The sequence below is a fragment of the Eptatretus burgeri genome, chromosome 3 (assembly GCF_056783735.1).
Source record: "Eptatretus burgeri isolate ZD-2024b chromosome 3, Ebu_testis_v1, whole genome shotgun sequence".
Lineage (NCBI taxonomy): Eukaryota > Metazoa > Chordata > Myxini > Myxiniformes > Myxinidae > Eptatretus > Eptatretus burgeri.
The window spans coordinates 55,779,377-55,797,841 of NC_140963.1; the positions used below are offsets into that span (position 1 = coordinate 55,779,377).

Consider the following 18,465-nt stretch of genomic DNA (forward strand, 5'->3'; position numbering starts at 1 on the left):
CTGAACAACTGCAAACAATTGGAAAAATCAGCCAATCAGTTACAAAACACTACAAGTCAGTTTGAATGGAAAACTCATCTTGCTGGTGAAACCTTGTGTTGATCTGTACCGGAGAACAGGTAGAATAATGGATGAAATCAACATGATGTTGATTGAGATATGCTAACTGCCATTGGCAGCAAGGAAAAGCACTAACCCTCTCGTTTGCTCCGACAAAGGGCTAATGCCAGAAACATCAGCTTATCCTTGCTTCTGAAGTTCGTACTTGAGGATTACAACTATTTCATGGTTTGTTATTGAAATAAAGTTAAGTAGAGGGTGTTGTATAATTTGTATTGTTATTTTACATGTCGAATCAACACATTAGGTATCGCTGATATTATTCAATAACTAATTGTGATTCTTTGTTAGAATTATTTTTTTTTAATAAAGAAAATGTTGTGTGTGTCTGAGTATGACAACTGTATGTGTCTGTGTGCGTCTGTTGCTTGCGTGTGAATGCAAACGTAAGAGCGTGCTTGCACGCATGTGTGGTCCCAAGATAATGTGGATGCGTGTGGAAGCGAAGGGTTATGACTTTTGTTACGGTTTCATTCCAGCATCGCACAGAACTTGCCGTTCGGTCTATTTTCTGGGCTCTTCGCCAGATATGAATGATATTAATGTCAGAAACTGTGCAACTAGATATGCCTGTTGCAGGTTCAGCAATGACATTTTAAACCAATTCAAGTATATTTTTAAAAAGTTTAAAAGCTCTAAAGGCAAACAGGCGGATTCAAGCAAAAACAACAGTGGAGTTAATTACCCTAACCAATAATGCATTTCAATAATGCCCATAACATTTTGGGATTGCAAAACCCCTTGTTTTGGATACTGGGAGCACACGAGGGAGCAACTCTTTGTCCTGAACAAGCAATTTCTAGTTATGCCTGGAACACTGCAGCATGGTATCCAGCTGTGTGATAAATTATCACAGAAGGGATTGTGTAATGAAGATGTTGGCTTGTAGCATACATTTCTATTTGGTTCAGTGATGGCCGAGTACAAATTCAAGCTGTTTCTAAGATTGGAACCAAAATTCTGACATAAGCCTCTAAAAGTTATGCAGAAACTAACCTGCTTTACCACCATACAATTTTCATATAATTTATTGTGTTGCATAACTTGATAAAGAGCACCATACCAAGAAAAGCTCTTTCTATGAGGAAAGAAACCTCAAAATCACAGGATTGAGATTCATTTTCAGTATGTCCAAGGGATTAGACTTAATGACAGGGCTATAAACAAAAAAAAAACAGGACTCACGTTTGTTCACACCAGGTTGGGGCCTGTACTGGTCTCGTACAAGGCGACATGAAGATCCGTCCCCATTGCAGACACCACAGTTATCTTCTCTTGCTCGGCTGCCCAGCCGTCGATCACAGCCCACAGCCTGACCATGCAAAATGCAACCCACTGTTTTATTAAATGCACCCATAAATGCAATGCCAAAAAGTATATTTTATGCTTTGACAAAGGCTACTGGAGAAAGAAGTCTTCACATAAATATGGATGTTAGATACAGTAAAATTATTGTATATAAATAAAGAAAGCAATTTTTAAAAAGTGGAATGCAATGCTCATCGAGGAGCTTGTACATATATCACATGTGAAAAAAAGACATCACAAGATATTAATAAGCTTTTAAAATTGACTACAAGGACAAACGGGCTCCTGAGATTCAAAAAAAATCAGGTGTAACCTGTATTAGGTAGAGCACGTCTCGAAGCTGACCACCTGAAAGGTGTTCACTGACTTGGAATTCCCACCAGGAGAAAGTGCTTTCCTTTGGTGTCTTCAGATTATAACGGCGTCCAAAGCCTTATTCTGGAGTTTCATGGGATATGGCTCCAACTGTGGACTGGAGCTGCTAACTCCTATCTTGCCTGGCTCGAGGTGCTGAAATATAAGGCCCTCTGCATCAATGGAATCTCGCATGATGAGGCTGAGCCTCGGGATCTGCTTCTTGCTCACGATCACAAATTATTCACTTGTGTCAGTTGAACAGTCCATGTTACAGCACAATGTTTCATATTGGAGAAATCGGTCTCAGTTGATGTGCAGCTGCACAAAACACTTCAATGCAAGAGGAGGGTCATCAGGCCCATCATTCTTGCACATTTTGCCAATATCCACATACCTTTCTATCCCTATCCAATTCAAATTTAAACCTATCTATTCTTTCTGCTGCCATTACATTTCCAGGAAGACCATTTAATGCATTAACTACTCTACGAGTGAAAGACCCTTGCCTTCACATCTTCATAACTCTCCTCCTCTTCACTCTCAAGCTATGGCCTGGTCCTATCACTGTCTATACTTCTGAAAAAAACATTTCCACACTTATTCTGTCTATACCTTTCATTATCGTAAACATCTCCACAAGAAACCATCGCAATCACTTCCTGTCTAATATATAAAGTCCCGTCTCGTTCAGCCAGCTCCTTAGAGCTTAGTCAAGCTGAGCCTGGAATTAATGTATTGCTCTATGCTGAACCCTCTCAATGGCAGCTGCGTCCTTCCTCAGATGTGGTGACAAAAACAACACAATATTTATGATGAGGCCTCATTAAATCACTATACACAGTGTTAAAACTACCTCTTTTGATCGACAACTTATCCCCCTACCAATATAACCTTAAACCCTGGAAGCTTTACCTATAGCTACCTGGCACTGAGCTGCCTCATGCTTACTCCCCATATCTATTACCACCTCACACCCTTTTCCCGTGTAACGTGTTACAAGATTGTCCCTTGCTTTATCTAATCCCTATTTTCATTATTATTCCCCCATACCCAGAACCTTACATTTCTTTATGTTTAACTGCACTTGCCAATCTTTTGCCCAATCCAGTAGAGTATATCCAGACTTTCCTGAATCTGATCACCTCCCTCTCTGATATTTATCTTCCCTCCAAGCTTTGCGTGATCTGCAAATTTGGAAAGTCTGCTCTTCACCCCACTGTCTAAATCGTTGATGTAAATTATGAATAATAATGGTCCCAGTTCCCAGCACTGATCCCTGGGGCACCCCACTATTTACATCCTCCCATTCACAGCCACCTTTTACCATTTGCTAAAGCACTTACAGTAGCTACTCCACCAATCGCTCAAAAAGCCACTTGTTCCTCTTTTTTTATGCCTGTGGAATCAACTTCCACATCCTCTTAAATCTCATTCTTCCCTCCAGGTATTCAAGGCTGCTGTTCAAGAATCCAAAACCATGATCTTTTCTACTCTTGTTAACCCCACCCAAATACATCCTCCTTCCCATTTTCCCTCCTGTGAGTTTATTTCTGTATCCATCTTGTCCACCCCATGCATGCATGTTTAGCATCCTGTTTTTGTCTGTTATGTCCTCATCCGTTCAGTGCACTAGCTCTTCCACGAGCCTCGACCATGTATACAAAATAACAACAACAAAAAAACAACAACAACAGCCTCATATGTAGTATAGTAGAGGGCACTACTTTGTACTGATGATCCCCAACAAGAGCGAAACATGTTCACACCTGTGCTCTTACTGCTGTCTGTGGCAAAATGACTCCACCATTAAGGTTTTAATGCTGCAGAAGTCCACCAGGAGTCACAGTGAGGTCATTGTTGATGGTGATGGAAAATTGTTGATGGCGATGTCATAGTTTGGAGAAGTGTGTGTGTGTGTGTGTGTGCGTGTGTGCGTGTGTGCGTGTGCGCGTGTGCGTGTGTGTGTGTGTGTGTGTGTGTGTGTGTGTGTGTGTGTGTGTGTGTGTGTGTGTGTGTGTGTGTGTGTGTGTGTATGTGTTATTGATATGCGGGTTTCATAAAGTGGAACGGAGCCCTCCCAGATCTCAAAGCATCCACCTCCGTTAGTGTGTGTATGTAATATGTATAATATGTCATAATCATGATTCATGTGCATGTACAATCACAACCGTGCATGCGTCTGTATAATGACGATGCGTGTGTGTGTGTGCATGTGTGTATCTGCTGTGACTACCTTTCCACTTGAAACATGCTAAGCCGAGCCATATCATTTAATGTACAGAATAACGAGGTTATTGTAGCCAACCAACATAGTCTGATCAGTATAGTACTCTGATAGGAAAGCAGCAGTGCTGTGTTCGGAAATGCATATCCCAGGTGGTCTTCCATTATCTTCACAATGTCCAAGGTAAAAATTAGAAACTTTTCAAGGGTCCTGTACATGATGACCTCCTAATTTCATATGGCACAGTTTGATCTCCTTCTGCAAGGGATTAAAACCATAGAGGACAACTCAAAAGCAAGTCTGCTGTAGTTTTTTATTTTTATTTTTATAAATTATGCCAAGCACAGACAAATTAGGTTAAAAGTTTTTTTTGTCATGCAGATCCATTGAATAAAAAAGTGTGAAAATAACTGAAATAAAAAATGTACTGTAGTATGATTTAAATTATTTATTTATTTATTTGAGGATCATGGAAGTTCTAGAATACAAAACAGAACAGAACACAGCAGAAAGAGGGGAGGGGGAACAAAAGAGAAGGACACTTGAAGGTAGAATGGGCAAGGAGAACAAGAGGATCCCCAGAACTGTTGATGGGACAACCAGATTCACATCCCCATCAACAGATTGTGCACTACTTGCCTATGATACATTAAATGAACCCAAACTAGACAATTGACAGGCAAGTATATTATCACTGAGCCTTCTACCCACAGATTCAAATCCAATCGGCGATGAAACAGGTTGGTTTCCTTTAGCATTATTTGTAAATTTCTCGATCACGATGAAGTGTCAACATATTGTATTCCCACGTACGTGTTCAGAGCCAAAATCGTGGTAGAAAATAATACGACAAGCAGTTTCCTACAAAGAAAGACAAGAAAAAAAAATTGCCATATAATAATTGCAATTTGGCCATTTTTGTGTCAGAAAAAAAAAGGACAGTGAGACCCCACTGAACAGAACTATCGCTGTAAAGCAGTCAGGGCTGGCCAAGAAGAACCTTCGTCATGTCCGTTGCTACTCTGCAAAACAGCCTGTGACTGAGAATGTTTGGCAACGAACTCAGTACACATAAAAGCAGCAAGTGCAGATTTGAGAGAGGATGATACAGAAAACCCCTTTTCCCCCAAACAATTATATTAATACATCAAAGTTAGTCTTACCAGAGGTTGCATGAAAACAATAATCATGCACAACTTCTTGGGAAGAAGAGTGAGCATTCTGTTTTCAAGACCAAGATTTATAGTTTTATTTGCAACTCTCTCAGATCAAAACACAGATTTAAAATGTTTACCTCCGCCACCGAAGGTGAAGGAGGTTATGTTTTCACCCGTCTGTCTGTTTGTTTGTGTGCAGGATATCTCAAAAAGTTATGGACGGATTCAGATGAAATTTTGTGGATAGGTTGGGTGTGTGACAAAGACGAACAGATTAGATTTTTGGTGAAGATCTGGATCTGGCTACTAGAATATTATAAAGTGATTCTTCACCATTGAGAGATGTGGCCAAAAACGATATAGAGCATGATATCTCAAAAAGTTGTGGACGGATTGGGACGAAACTTGTTGGACATGTTGGGTGTGTAACATGGAAGAAGTGATTCAATTTTGGAGAAGATCCGAAACCGGATCCGAGAATTATTTAATTTTTAAAGTGATTCTTCACCATTGAGAGATGGGGCTAAAAACGATATATAGCCTGATATTTCAAGAATTTATTGGGCCCGATATGTTCTGTTGGATCAGGCATTGCGTGGCGGAGGTATGCGCTCTATCGAATGCCCTTCTAGTTTTGTGTTGTTTTTCTCTTTATAATGAGAGGAAAAGTATTGGAATTGTACTTTCGTCCATATAATCCTCATATTGCAGCCTCGCCTTTTACTTACCGAATAGTGTTGTGATATCGCTCATGCTCTGTAATGTTCAGAAAAAGTGATGTTACAGAGACATGACAGAAGTAAATAGACACCTTAAATTTATTCATTTCATCTGCATAACGCAGTTTTACTCAGAGATTTGTACAAATATTCGACTATTTATTTGCAGAAACGAGTTCCTGGGTCTTGTGCAACAATTTACTATGCCTCGAACCCATGGGGCACACAACCTTTCCGATTTTCAGAGGACGAATTGTTGGCCAATCGGAAGGTGGACTCAGCCAGCGTCCGATAGCTCAGAAGCTTGGCATTCCGCTTTCTACGGTCAATCGGGTGATTGTGCAATTCACCAGCGAAGGCAAGGAATCCACAGCTTCCCGTTCTGGTCGATCTGGGCCCTCAGAAAGGTGTCGTTGAGCTGTCAAGCGGTCCATTGAGAAAACTCCCTGTTGCAAGGCAGCAGATGTTGCAGAGGAAGTCCAAGTTAGCTCAAGAACTGCTGTGTAGTAATTTCATAAACTGGGCTATGATGGGAGAGCAGCTATGAGAAAACCTCTCCTTCGACCAGCAAACATTCAAAGGAGGAAGAAGTGGGCTGACGAGATGGTCACCAGATCCTTGGAGTTTTGGAAAACTGACATTTTTTTCAGATGAGTCCCAATTTGCTCAATTTTCTGACAGTGGACACGTATGGGTCTGGAGACTTCCCAGTCAAGAGCTATCTTTGAACTGATTGCAGCCAACTGTCAAACACGGTAGTTTTTCAGTGATGGTGTGGGGAGCAATCTGGAGTGCTGATCTGTCAGAGCTTGTGGAATGTGTTGGCTACATTAACTTGAGGATATACATTTCTATCCTTGAGGATGGACGTCTTCGTCGTCTCCACTGGACAGATGGTCAAAAACAACACTGTTCATGGAAGATGGAGCTTCATGCCACACTCCAAAAAAGACCAATGAATGACAGGACAGAAATGGGATCAAGTGACTTCCATGGCCAAGTCAGTCTCCTGACATGAATCCCATTGAACAGCTCTGGGCAATATTGGATCGAGCTGTGCGGAAAAAGTCCAGGAAACCAACATCATGGGCAGAATTCCTAAACCTTTTGCATGAAGCCTGGGCAGAAATCCCACAAGAGGAAATTTCAGAACTCATTAGTTCTATGCCTGAAAGAGTAAAAGTGTTGAAATCTGCAAATGGCAAGTCTACCAAATACTAGTGCGTGTGTGAAAATGGATCAAATGTTCTTCAAATGTTCAACAAATAAATTATTTTAAAATCATGGTATCTATTTATTTCTGTCATGTCTCTGCAAATCTCCAGGTCACTTTATTTATTGCATTTTTATGTTTACAGAATTATAGGTTTACAAGTACCTGTTCACAAAGTACTTGTCCCCAGTGACGGGAAGAGTTTAAGTTCATTTATCATTTTAAATTATTTCATGGACTTTAAAAAGGTTAATTGTGTTGTTCTCTTGATTTCACTCAGAGCCAAAGCTCTGAGCAACTTATAACACCCAATGGAGAGGTGCAACTTCCGGTGGAGAGGTTGGATATGTCTAAAAAGAGTGCAAAATATATCGATTTTAAATTGTCTGTTACTCCATGAAGATGTGTATTAAACATGATTTAAAATATTATTGAAAGGGATAATATAAAAGGTGAATGTTGAGCTTCGCCTACATGCACAGCTTTTCAAACTCAGTGCAGGAAGCGGGAGACAGACAGATGGGAGACAAACGAATGCATGGACAAACACCACGGTTCACAATATATACAAGATTGAGGAGCTTAACTGCAAAGTTTAAGTTTAACTCCTCAGTTGAACTGAGGAGACAGCAGGCTCACAGATAAAAGAGGAACAGGGAGACAAATTTATAGTACATGAGTAGATGAGTGGTCAAAATGAAAAGAGAAGGAGGTGGGTGAGGTGGCAGTGAGAGAAGATTGAAAGCAGGCGGGCAGCACCAGAAAAGGACAGGAGAGATGGGCAGGAGGAAATAAACATAGGCAAGTTGGTTCTACAGATGAGAGAATTATGAGGAACAAATGAATTGAGGTGAGCATTCAGCTTAGACCTGGCGAGGCTAACCAATTGTGAGATTCTGAAAGAACACGTGCAATCTGGGTGGGCTGGAGGGATGAGAGGAAGGGAAGAGCTTGGTCAGAAGTGAGGTGATGGAAAACTGAGTGCTCTCACTGCATTGAGTGGGTAAAAAGCAGATTTGAGACCCAGTCTCATGGTGATATATGCCAATAATGCGGTGAGCCTTTGACTTGACCACTTCCAGGGGAGCAGGATCAGAAACAGCTGTACCAGCCCAGAGTGGGAACCCATACTCCTTTGGATAAAGGCTGTACTGTAATGTGGTATGTGTGGCTCAAAATAGACTCATCTCTGAGGAACAGAAAGCACTTCCATCATCTTCACCACCGAGTTCCAATTAAGCTCCAACAACAATTCTTCTTTGAAAGTGTCACACATCCTTCTTGCTAAATTATAAAATGGCTTTTCTTCTTCTATTTTCTTGTTCATTCCTCCACTTCGACTTCCAAAGCAATTACCTCATTATATTTCTATCTTTCCTTTTGAAAACGAGTGGGCCATTGTGTGTCAACACCCTGGTCAAATCCCTGCCCTCATTTTACTAGGAAGGCAATGGAAAAAAAAAAAACATACCAAACATTATGTTTGTGAGACTACTTTGGAAGCAACTACAGTCTTCTATTAATTGTCAAGGATACTGATACATCAGCTTTCCATATCTTGATGTTTATTGACCAACAGCTTATGAGAATGTTTACCACCATGGGAAAAGAGGTGTGGCTGATGTTTTGACTGTTAGCCACACCTCGTTTCCCATGGCGGTGAACATTCTCAAAAACAAAAAAAAATCCAAAGCTCATCCCAAAAAAGGTTTAATAATACCCTTTTGGTGTTGCTCTGATATAGAGCTAACACTGGAAACAAGAATAAAATGGTTAGAGTTATCCACCAGAACGGAGTTATCCACCAGAAGAATAAAATGCTGACCTTTCGAACTTTATCCTTGGAAGTAGCAAAAACTACACACATATCTTTCAAAGGGTAAAGGCCAAAATGTCAGCACTTTGCGATTCTCAAGAGTGGATAACTCTAACCATTTTATTCTTGTTTTAATTTTATTTTGCTGCCAATGCAAATAACAAATTTTGTGCTGGAATTAGCAACTATGTTTTCAACACTGGAATCATCAGTCACACAACATTTTATATGGTGGTAAACAAATTCTTATTAAAATTCAGTTGATAAAATTTATTGGTTATCTTGACCCCCTACACAGACCAACACTAGCTGCCTTTAGGGACTAGTATGACATATGCATATTGTGTTTGCAGGAAATGGGGGATGGGAAATTTAAAATGAGTATACCATTTAATTTTTTGAGAAAATTTAAAGAAAAACGATGTCAGGACGACAGAGAGGGTAGAATAGATGAGGAGGGGGATGTTTGGGATGAGACAAGAAGAAGTGAAAGAAAGACGAGAGAAATGCAAGGGATTTATAGGGGAAGTGAAGGTCATTGGATTGAAAATTCTGCCATATTACTCATCATTCGAAGTGCAAAGCAGGGTAAAACAATTGGTTCACTCTCTTTGTCTGTCTATACGTATGTCTGTCTATCTGTCTACAGGTATGTCAGTTTATGATCGAGGAACAACTAAATTTCAATTTATTTACATACATATATATATATATATATATATATATATATATATGTATATATACATACATATACATATCGAAACATATACATACATTATAAATATTTATACATATATATATATATATATATATATGTATATCAGTGTGTATATGTATTTGTGTATTTGTCTGTACCCCTTCATAAGGACAATTTGAGGAGGGTTTTAAAGGCCAATCTTTTAACACGACTGTGTTCACTGTGGTCTATTTTTGAGGATAAATAACTTGAAAAACTTTTCCTATAAAAGAGTACTTACATCTCTTCTATTGGAATTGTAGAAGGTGACTTGCTATCTGAGCCTCAAGGAGAGGAGGAGAGAAGTGTTGAAAAAACAAACAACATACCCAAGGCAAAGGGAGGTGAAGTTCCCTGCTCATGATGTGCAATGTGCGCAGAGTAAAGCAAGTGTTAATTTAATCCGGAGGATGTCAACTAAATAAAGACGATATAAGCACATCTGACGTTAGACCGAGGCTTCAGACTTTAGCATGCTCACGAGGCTGAACCATCAAAACAAAACTTCCCAGAAGATAAAGAAAACAAGTTGCGGAACATTCAAAGTACACCACCCCCATACCAAATAAATAAATAACAATAATAATCATCATGCCTGGTGATGCCACCTTGCAGCATATGGAGTCAGAATTGGGAGGGAGTGGTGTACAATAATCGATTAATTGCGTATTTAAAATAAATAAAAATCATAAAATAATTAATTTCTCAATCAATTGCCAAATAACATACCTAAGCCACCACCGTTTCATCCAAAACTGTAACTTTTTGAAAATTAAAAAAAAAGATCGAAAAATGAATAATTAATCGATTAATCAATAAATCAGAAATACCCTTTATTGCCAAATCATTTTTCACCGTTGTGTCCAAATATCAGCTTCCAAGCTCAAAAGGTGCCTGAGATATTGCCCAGATGAGAAAGAAAATAAATAAGTAATAAATAAAGCGATAAGAATTAAGCAATTAATCAATTAATTGATTAATAAAAAAATATAAAATACTGTTTTTGCAAGGATGGACAAACACCCGAGATGTTATGGTTAGGGTTCTCCAGGACAGCTGTCAGTTCTCCAGGACTTCTGTGTTGATGTCATTCTGGGTCACGATTTTCTGAAGCAGCATACAAGTGTCACCTTTCTTTGCTCATCCCAGCTTCGCCCTGCCCACAGTGGGTCACGTGACCCAAGTGAATGGAGCTGGCTGCTAGACAATGCTAACATGTTTCTCTTCTGCCTCTTATTTTATAACTTTTGCCGTATTGACATAAAAAAATTACAATAGCTGTAAATTTTTCAAATAAGAGCTCAACCTTCAAATGATGAATTATTTATTTACTTGAGTGGTAGAGCTGCTTGCAGAATGCAAGCACAATCCATTTCATCAAATATATTGTTGCAGAAATTACTTATAGGGGATAACAATGCATAGATTTGAATAGTCATTTCGCTTCATTCATGTTTAAACACAAGTGCGGGGTAAAATGAACTGTAATTGGAATATGCATCGATAAATAATTGAATAGAAAACATGTCGTCTCCCCTCCCAATGTTTATGTCTAAAACTGCCTTTCCCTGAGCTGAGTAAATCTGTCCTTTGTACACTTTTTACAGATAGCAGCCTTGCGGGCCAACCAGGACGCAAGTGCGGGCATGCTCTTGCCAGGTCTCAAACTTTTGGGAGAAGTTTGGGGTGGAGTTTCGGCTCGAACAACGCCTGAATGGCCAATGACCACAGAACATGCAGAGCTAGGCGATGTCACAGAGTGGGCCATAAGCCGAGCTAATAGAAGGGCTGGCAGTACGAGTCAGTCGAGTCTGGAGTGGAGACCGAAGAAGAGAAACAAATGGGTGGCTCACTAGACGGGGAGATGGAGCCAACACTCTCCTATCATCATGCCATCTGCTCTTCCACTGCCCAGTACTGTGGCCCCAGGATCATGCCAAGAACCTCCCCCCCCCTTGACCTGCGGGACAATGGGTCTCTGCCTGCCTCTGGCCGCTCCAGACACACACGCCCTGTTGGACCTGCGGCGCTCAAATGGGCCACACTCAAGTATTCGGTGTCTCATCTATTTCTCTGGTCTTGTCTTGTGGAGTGCTAGAGGCCTTAATATGGGATACATAAGATCCTCCCATTCATATGAAAATCTGGCACATGTATATCATTTGTAAATGCACCTACTTATTCATGTATAGAAATCATTCTTTCTGCTCTTCCCCCTACCATTTTAAGTACACTTTATATACTTATCACTGCGACTGAGTTTTTCGGACCACTACGATTGCTGTTTGAGAATCGCCAAGTTAGAGTTATACTATGTACTGTGTATCCTTTCAGAGGATATTCGGGTTTTGGGCGCTTAATGCATGTTATTAAATCAACCACCTTGCCAATTTTTTGATTAAGACCTCGGCGACGCAAGGTTCCTCGGTGCTGCCGGAATGGCCACAGAAGCTCCAAATTGAGCTTGCTATATGAACAGAAAAGGCCCTTAATCTGGCTAAGAGCATCTCGGCCATTTGGCCGACGTGATCGCCACAACATTGGTGTCAGCCGAGTGAGATTCGGACATGAGCAGCGGGAAACTATTCCCTCAAAGCAATTTTTTGTGCCATATTCGAGAGTGAGATTTGGCAAAAAAATTATTTTAATTAATTTAAAACACGGACAGTGATCATGACGGACCAAACCAGGAGAGGGAGTTTTGGACAGATGCCACTGTGACTCCGACAGAGATGAAAGTAGTAGGTCCAACAGAGGGCACAATGGAGTTGATTCCCTACTTAGTAGTCCATAGCCCCCCACTAGCCGAGCACCCCCTCCCCCCCCCCCCAGTGATCGAGCACCAAGCAGCAGCAGGCCAATGTCACATCCGCAGCCAGACATTTTGTGGCCACTATTGCCATATTTCAAAATATGGACGCCAGGATAACGGTAAAAATGGAGGTTGGGCAGGAAGATTTTTAATGCCAGCCAAACTCAGTTGGCAGGAGAAATAAAGGCTGTTCAGGTCAGGCTGGTAAGTAAAATTGAGGCTGTCCACATCGATCAACAGCTGATGGCAACTGATATGACGGGCATGCAGAACATACAGTGGTAAATGGCGGTCGGTCAGGCCAGAATCGGAGAGGGGATTATGGCCATGATAGGGAATATAAGGGCTGCCCAGGGCATATAAAAGAGGGAGATAGTGGAAAGTATCGGGAGAACAGACAAAATAAAACAGAAATGGAGAGAACCACAACCAAGGGGGGAAGAAAATAATACAGAGACAGAGAGGTTAGAAGCAGAATAAGGACAGAGGAAAGTGGAATTAACAGCAGCACAGATAAGGCAAATTAAAACAAAGACAAAATAAATTAAAGTGGAAATGGAGGTGGTGCCAGAGGAAGAGACAGAGGAAAATAAAACAGAGATCAAGAGGAGAAGTAGTGCTGGAACAGATGAAAGGTGTAGAAGAGGGGACTCAAGGACGTGTTGGGGCAGTAAAGTGTGAGGTATACAAGACCCCACAGGTACAGCACTTCATGCGAAGAGAACCAGAGGAGAGGCATGATTGCTGGATGGAGCCAGCTGTTGCCACAGACAGGTAGGCGGACACACCCAGCCACGATGTGAATGGGAAGCGGGTCCAGGTAATGCAGGGCTGGACCGGGGACTCTTCCTGGGGAGGTATGTATGCCTGAGTGTGTACAGTGTGGGGTGGAATGTACTTATGCCTGTACTTATGCTGCCTGTACTTATGCATGGTGCCAAAAAATTGATGTGTGCGACCAAAACCGAATCGTCGTGCGCTTCGGTGTGCTGAGCCACCAATGGGAGAGGTAGATGTCGCATAGCCCATGCGTGCCGGCACAGGTGGGAGCGATAGTGTGAAGGCGAGCAATGATGTAAGTGGGGTGAGCGAGTTGAGTATGGCACCTGTGAGTAAGGTGTGTAGTATGGACATAGAGGAGAAAGGAGGACAAACATCACCAGTGGAGTCACCTTTAGAGATGGACTGGTGAGGTATGGAACCAGGGGCAACTCCCCACAGAGATAATGCAAATGTCGCTGGCTTGGGTTGACCTGAGGGACAAGTTGGGTGTGCCACATCATTGAGCATACAATCATGCACGTAGATACCCCACAGGATAGTTGGGAATGGATGGTCATGCTCCCTTTGGGTCTTTTGAAGACCCAGAGTGCCAAAATAAAACAGCACAGGGTGTGTGCACCTCGAAGCTTTGCAGAGAAGGAGGGGCCACAAGGAAAATTGAGGATGGGGATGTGTCCCCACAAAAAGGGAGCAGGACACCATGAGGGAAATTATGTATGTGCTGCCCACAAGTATTGGAGGAAATGTGGGGATATTGAGAATGGTACAGAGGAATCCCATGTGGGCCCCACGGAGGTCTAGTCTTGCACCCTCTGCCCTTTTCATGCTCTCTGCCCCTTCCCCACCATATTTCCACAAGGTGAACGTGGTCTGCCAGTAACACCCTTAACTGGTGAAACTCCCTAAATCCAGACTCACTGCTCACCTCCACTCATTCGTTTCTCTATTTTTTCCCTCCAACCTGTGGAACCAACTTCCTCAGTCTCTTCAATCTCATTCCTACCTCCAGGGCTTCAAGATGGCTCGTTCATCACCATCTCAGGTCATCCTCCATCCACAACCATCATATTTTATACCCCCATTAACCCTCCCAAAGCCCACATCTTTTCGAGTTTCTCGTTTGTCCTTCCACTTGTGATTGAGAGTTTGGGACTGTATCCATCTTGCTCACCCCCTATGACTTCACCTTGCCTTCATTCTTCCCCACATGCCTTATCCCTCCAAGTTTCCCTTTATTTTGTCTCTCAACCACGCTGTTAGCATGTCCCCCACCCCGTCTTTCTACGTCCTGGTTCGTTATGTGTTTTTGCTACTCCACGAGCCTCATCTCTGTATACGAAAATAAATCGAGGAACCTGCTGCAACATGGCAGTCAAGAGTAATGGCTTTTTATGTGATTGTTTTTTTGGTGGCCTGCCAACAATGTCCATCACTACCAATCGATTTGAAGAGCAGGTGGAAGCAATGGCATTTCATTGTAAATGCAATGACAATGGCAATAACTTCATCATGTACATGATGTTATGTCTGGCTTTCAGGCTGACTGTTCCAGCAGAGCTGTCTGGTGGATTTTGAAGTTCCAGCTGAGATTTGCACGTGGATCTTTCTCGTGGTAGGTGGAGATCCTAAAGAGCCTTCAATAGAGAAATGTATCATGCTGATGTGAGTGGAGACGTGGCATAATTGGCTTAAAATAGGTAGGTGTTGAGTTTTATGTCAAAAATAATACGACGTACATACAATTCGAGAAGTTTCTATTTTTGCATTTGTATATTTTTATGTTTGTATGTTCTTGTGTTCATGTGTTTGTATGTTTATTTGCATGTTTGCTTGTTTTGTATGCATTTCTGAATGCACGGTTAGGTTTTGGGCATCAAATTTTTTTTTATAGTCCTGGGCCCCGGGGGTTCAGGGTGGGGGATCACCACAACTCTCTAAATGTAAATGTGTATCGGATAGCGCTGCTCCGAGTATTAGAAGACATCATATTCATATTTGTTGGGTATTTAACGGTCTTTTTCGCTTGTGTAGTGATTTTTTTCAAAACCAACTTTCGGGTTCAGGAAAGGGATAAGAATAAGACAGTTTAGGATTTGGAATAGGACTCTGATTAGTGATTACAGTTAGGATTGAAGAATGCTTCGAGGTATGTGCACTCGCCTCTGAGCAGTCTAGTCCGGGTTCTAACATCGACTCAGGTATAAACCATTACCCTTGTGTCTTGCATTCAGGGTGATGCATCAATGTGTGTGCTGTCCATTAGAAGGATGATAAGCTGTCACAGTCATCTGCCAGTCCAAGTCATTGGTGGACATTAAAGATTCCATTAAGCCTGGTGTTGGCTTAGTGGTTAGGGTGGCTGACTTGGGATCTTTGGGTCCTGAGTTCAAGCCCCGTTTGCTGCTGAATTAACACCAGATGGGCTTGACTCAGCCTGTCATCCTTCTGATGTCGGCAAAATGAGTGCCAGTGTACTGGTACAGAGGCACAGCATCAGTGGCATAGTCGTGCTCCAAACAAAATGATAGCTACCCGGAGGCCAAGCTGCCAGATGCAAGAAGAAGAAGAAGGTACATGGTGTCGCTCATGAAAAATAGTAGGCAAGCTATCGCCTGAATCCTGGCCAAGTTCCTGCCATAACTGACTGTTGAGGAGGCAGCATTAAATCATCCAGCACAAACAAACCACCCAGCACAAACAAACCATCCAGCACAAACAAACCATCCAGCACAAACCAAACCATCCAGCACAAACCAAACCATCCAGCACAAACCAAACCACCCAGCACAAACCAAACCACCCAGCACAAACCAAACCATCCAGCACAAACCAAACCACCGAGCACAAACCAAACCACCCAGCACAAACAAACCATCCAGCACAAACCAAACCATCCAGCACAAACCAAACCACCCAGCACAAACCAAACCATCCAGCACAAACCAAACCACCCAGCACAAACCAAACCATCCGGCACAAACCAAACCACCCAGCACAAACCAAACCATCCAGCACAAACCAAACCACCCAGCACAAACCAAACCATCCAGCACAAACCAAACCACCCAGAATAACCCTTGCAAAGAGACTGTTTCATCAGCACTGACATTCTGTTAAGATTTTGCTTGGCTGATGAATGTTACATCATTGACCCCTACTAGCAACGGGCACTCCTCTGGGTCCTCTGGGCAGGACTACCCATCTTAGTTTATCGGAGCTCGTGCCAGAGTATGTGCTGGAGTATGCGTGCCAGAGTAAGACTAAAGTATGTGCTTGTCTGCCAACCTCGGTGGCCATTTAAGGCCAGTTTTTGGGGTTGGAAGCAGAAGTAGATTTGGAACCTCCATGGAGGCCCACAAACTGTTAAAGGTCAATTTTGGAGTTTCAGTGACATCCATGTTTGCTCCATGATAGTAACATCCCTCTATATACCCCCTATATCCCTCTTGTAATGAGTAACATTTCCACTGCAGGCAGATGTAGATTTATTCATCTCATCAACCATTTACACTCAAATCAACATCTCTTAAATAACCTCTTATGCTCTTAAAAAGGCTGAACGAAGGAGGGTGATGACTACCATTAGACGAGAGGAAATAATCTTCTTCTTTTGTATGGAGCGGAAGGCTGCGGGGTGGCATCCTTGGCTGAGGGCATGACTGTGTCACTCATGCAATGCTTTCTGTAAGTTAGGGCAGGAATTTGGAATTTGGTCAGGGTGCCGGAGATAGTTTGCCTACTCCTCGCGATGTCGTGCAAAAAAATTATGTCGTGCAGAAATAAACTCAGGAAAAACCATCTACAAATTCTGCAACAAAATATTTTGGTACAAATTCGTAACTTTCGTTTCTTCACAAAGTCAGCCGTTGTGACTGTTTTCAGCGGTCGTTTTCAGCTTCTGAAAGCTAGCAGCTTGTCGAATAGAGTCCAACAGGGCAAGCCAAACAAAATAAAACATGAGAATCAAGCTCAGCAAGGATGACCAATGTTGAACTCCATTAAAACTCGAAATTGAACTCCAATGAAACAGAAGCTCCAGATTTGAAGCTGTTTTGTGTCATTGCAAGAATTAATGTCCAATGAAAAACAAATGAGCTTATGTCACACATGAATGTGACCATGTGTGTTTATAATAGTAATAAATAAAAAAAACAATAAAAACACTAACATGTGGAGTGTGACGAGCACTCCCCCGATCCCCATTGGACATAGTCCTACACCAAAGCGTCACCTCCAATACAGAGGCCTCGGCCTGGCGACTCTGTCACACAGATGAAGATGAAATGGTCAACATCAGTTAAACATCAAGCGGAGCCGCCTATCTGGATTTCGGGCTTATTTGCCTTCACCAGGAAAGCATACTGACAAATATCTAACCAATGATGACCACATTCGTCGTTTATACATCAGACGCACGTCCTACCTGTTATGGTGACCATCGCCGCGGATTATCTCTCACATGGTAAAACCACATAATCCACAAAGAACAACCATCAGTCTGCCACCCAGATGATTCTTCCCACTAATGCAAACCATATGTATATGTATATATATATATATGTATATATATATATATGTATATATATATATATATATATATATATATATATATGTAAATACATATATATATATGTATATGTAAATACATATACATACCGGGAGTCCTCACTTAACACTCAAGACGCGTTCCTACAAAGTCGAGTGTTATGTGAAAAAATGTAAATCGAAAACGTTTTTCCCATAGGCATAATGTTGAAAACTGAGGATGCATTCTGGGGCAGTAATTTTTGGTCATCCTGAGCTAACTAAAGTGAATACTAAAGACAAACGACCAACATAAATATATGTATGAATAAGTTAATACGTATCTAAACTTGAGGGGTACTCGGAAGAGCGCGTACCTTAGCCACGTAATGCCTGATCCACGAGAACATATCGGGCCCAATACATTTTTGAAATATCATGCTATACAGCACTATATCGTTTTTGGCCCCATCTCTCAATGATGAAGGAGGAGGAGGAGGAGATTGGGACCAGAATCTGTGCAGAGCGTTGGTGTTGCTTATATATCTCCTTGGCTATAGGGCACAATCCTGGACGGGTCGCCACTCCGACACAGTATACCAGCAGGCTGGCACTCATTTTGCCGACCTCGGAAGGATGACAGGCCGAGTTAACCCCATCTGGTATTAATTCAACAGCTGAGCGGGATTTGAACTC

The 18,465-nt window shown here is 41.8% G+C and overlaps 1 protein-coding gene across 16 annotated transcripts in view; it reads right to left on the reverse strand.

Moving 5' to 3' along the window:
* Window positions 1-18,465, reverse strand: part of LOC147029952 (ADAMTS-like protein 1) — a 545,848-nt gene that overhangs the window by 170,699 nt on the left and 356,684 nt on the right. For all 16 annotated transcript variants that reach the window (XM_085873493.1, XM_085873499.1, XM_085873494.1 and 13 more), the window contains one exon: window positions 1,306-1,432. In XM_085873493.1, coding sequence (XP_085729619.1) covers window positions 1,306-1,432 — 127 coding nt within the window. The remainder of the gene's footprint in view (window positions 1-1,305; window positions 1,433-18,465) is intronic.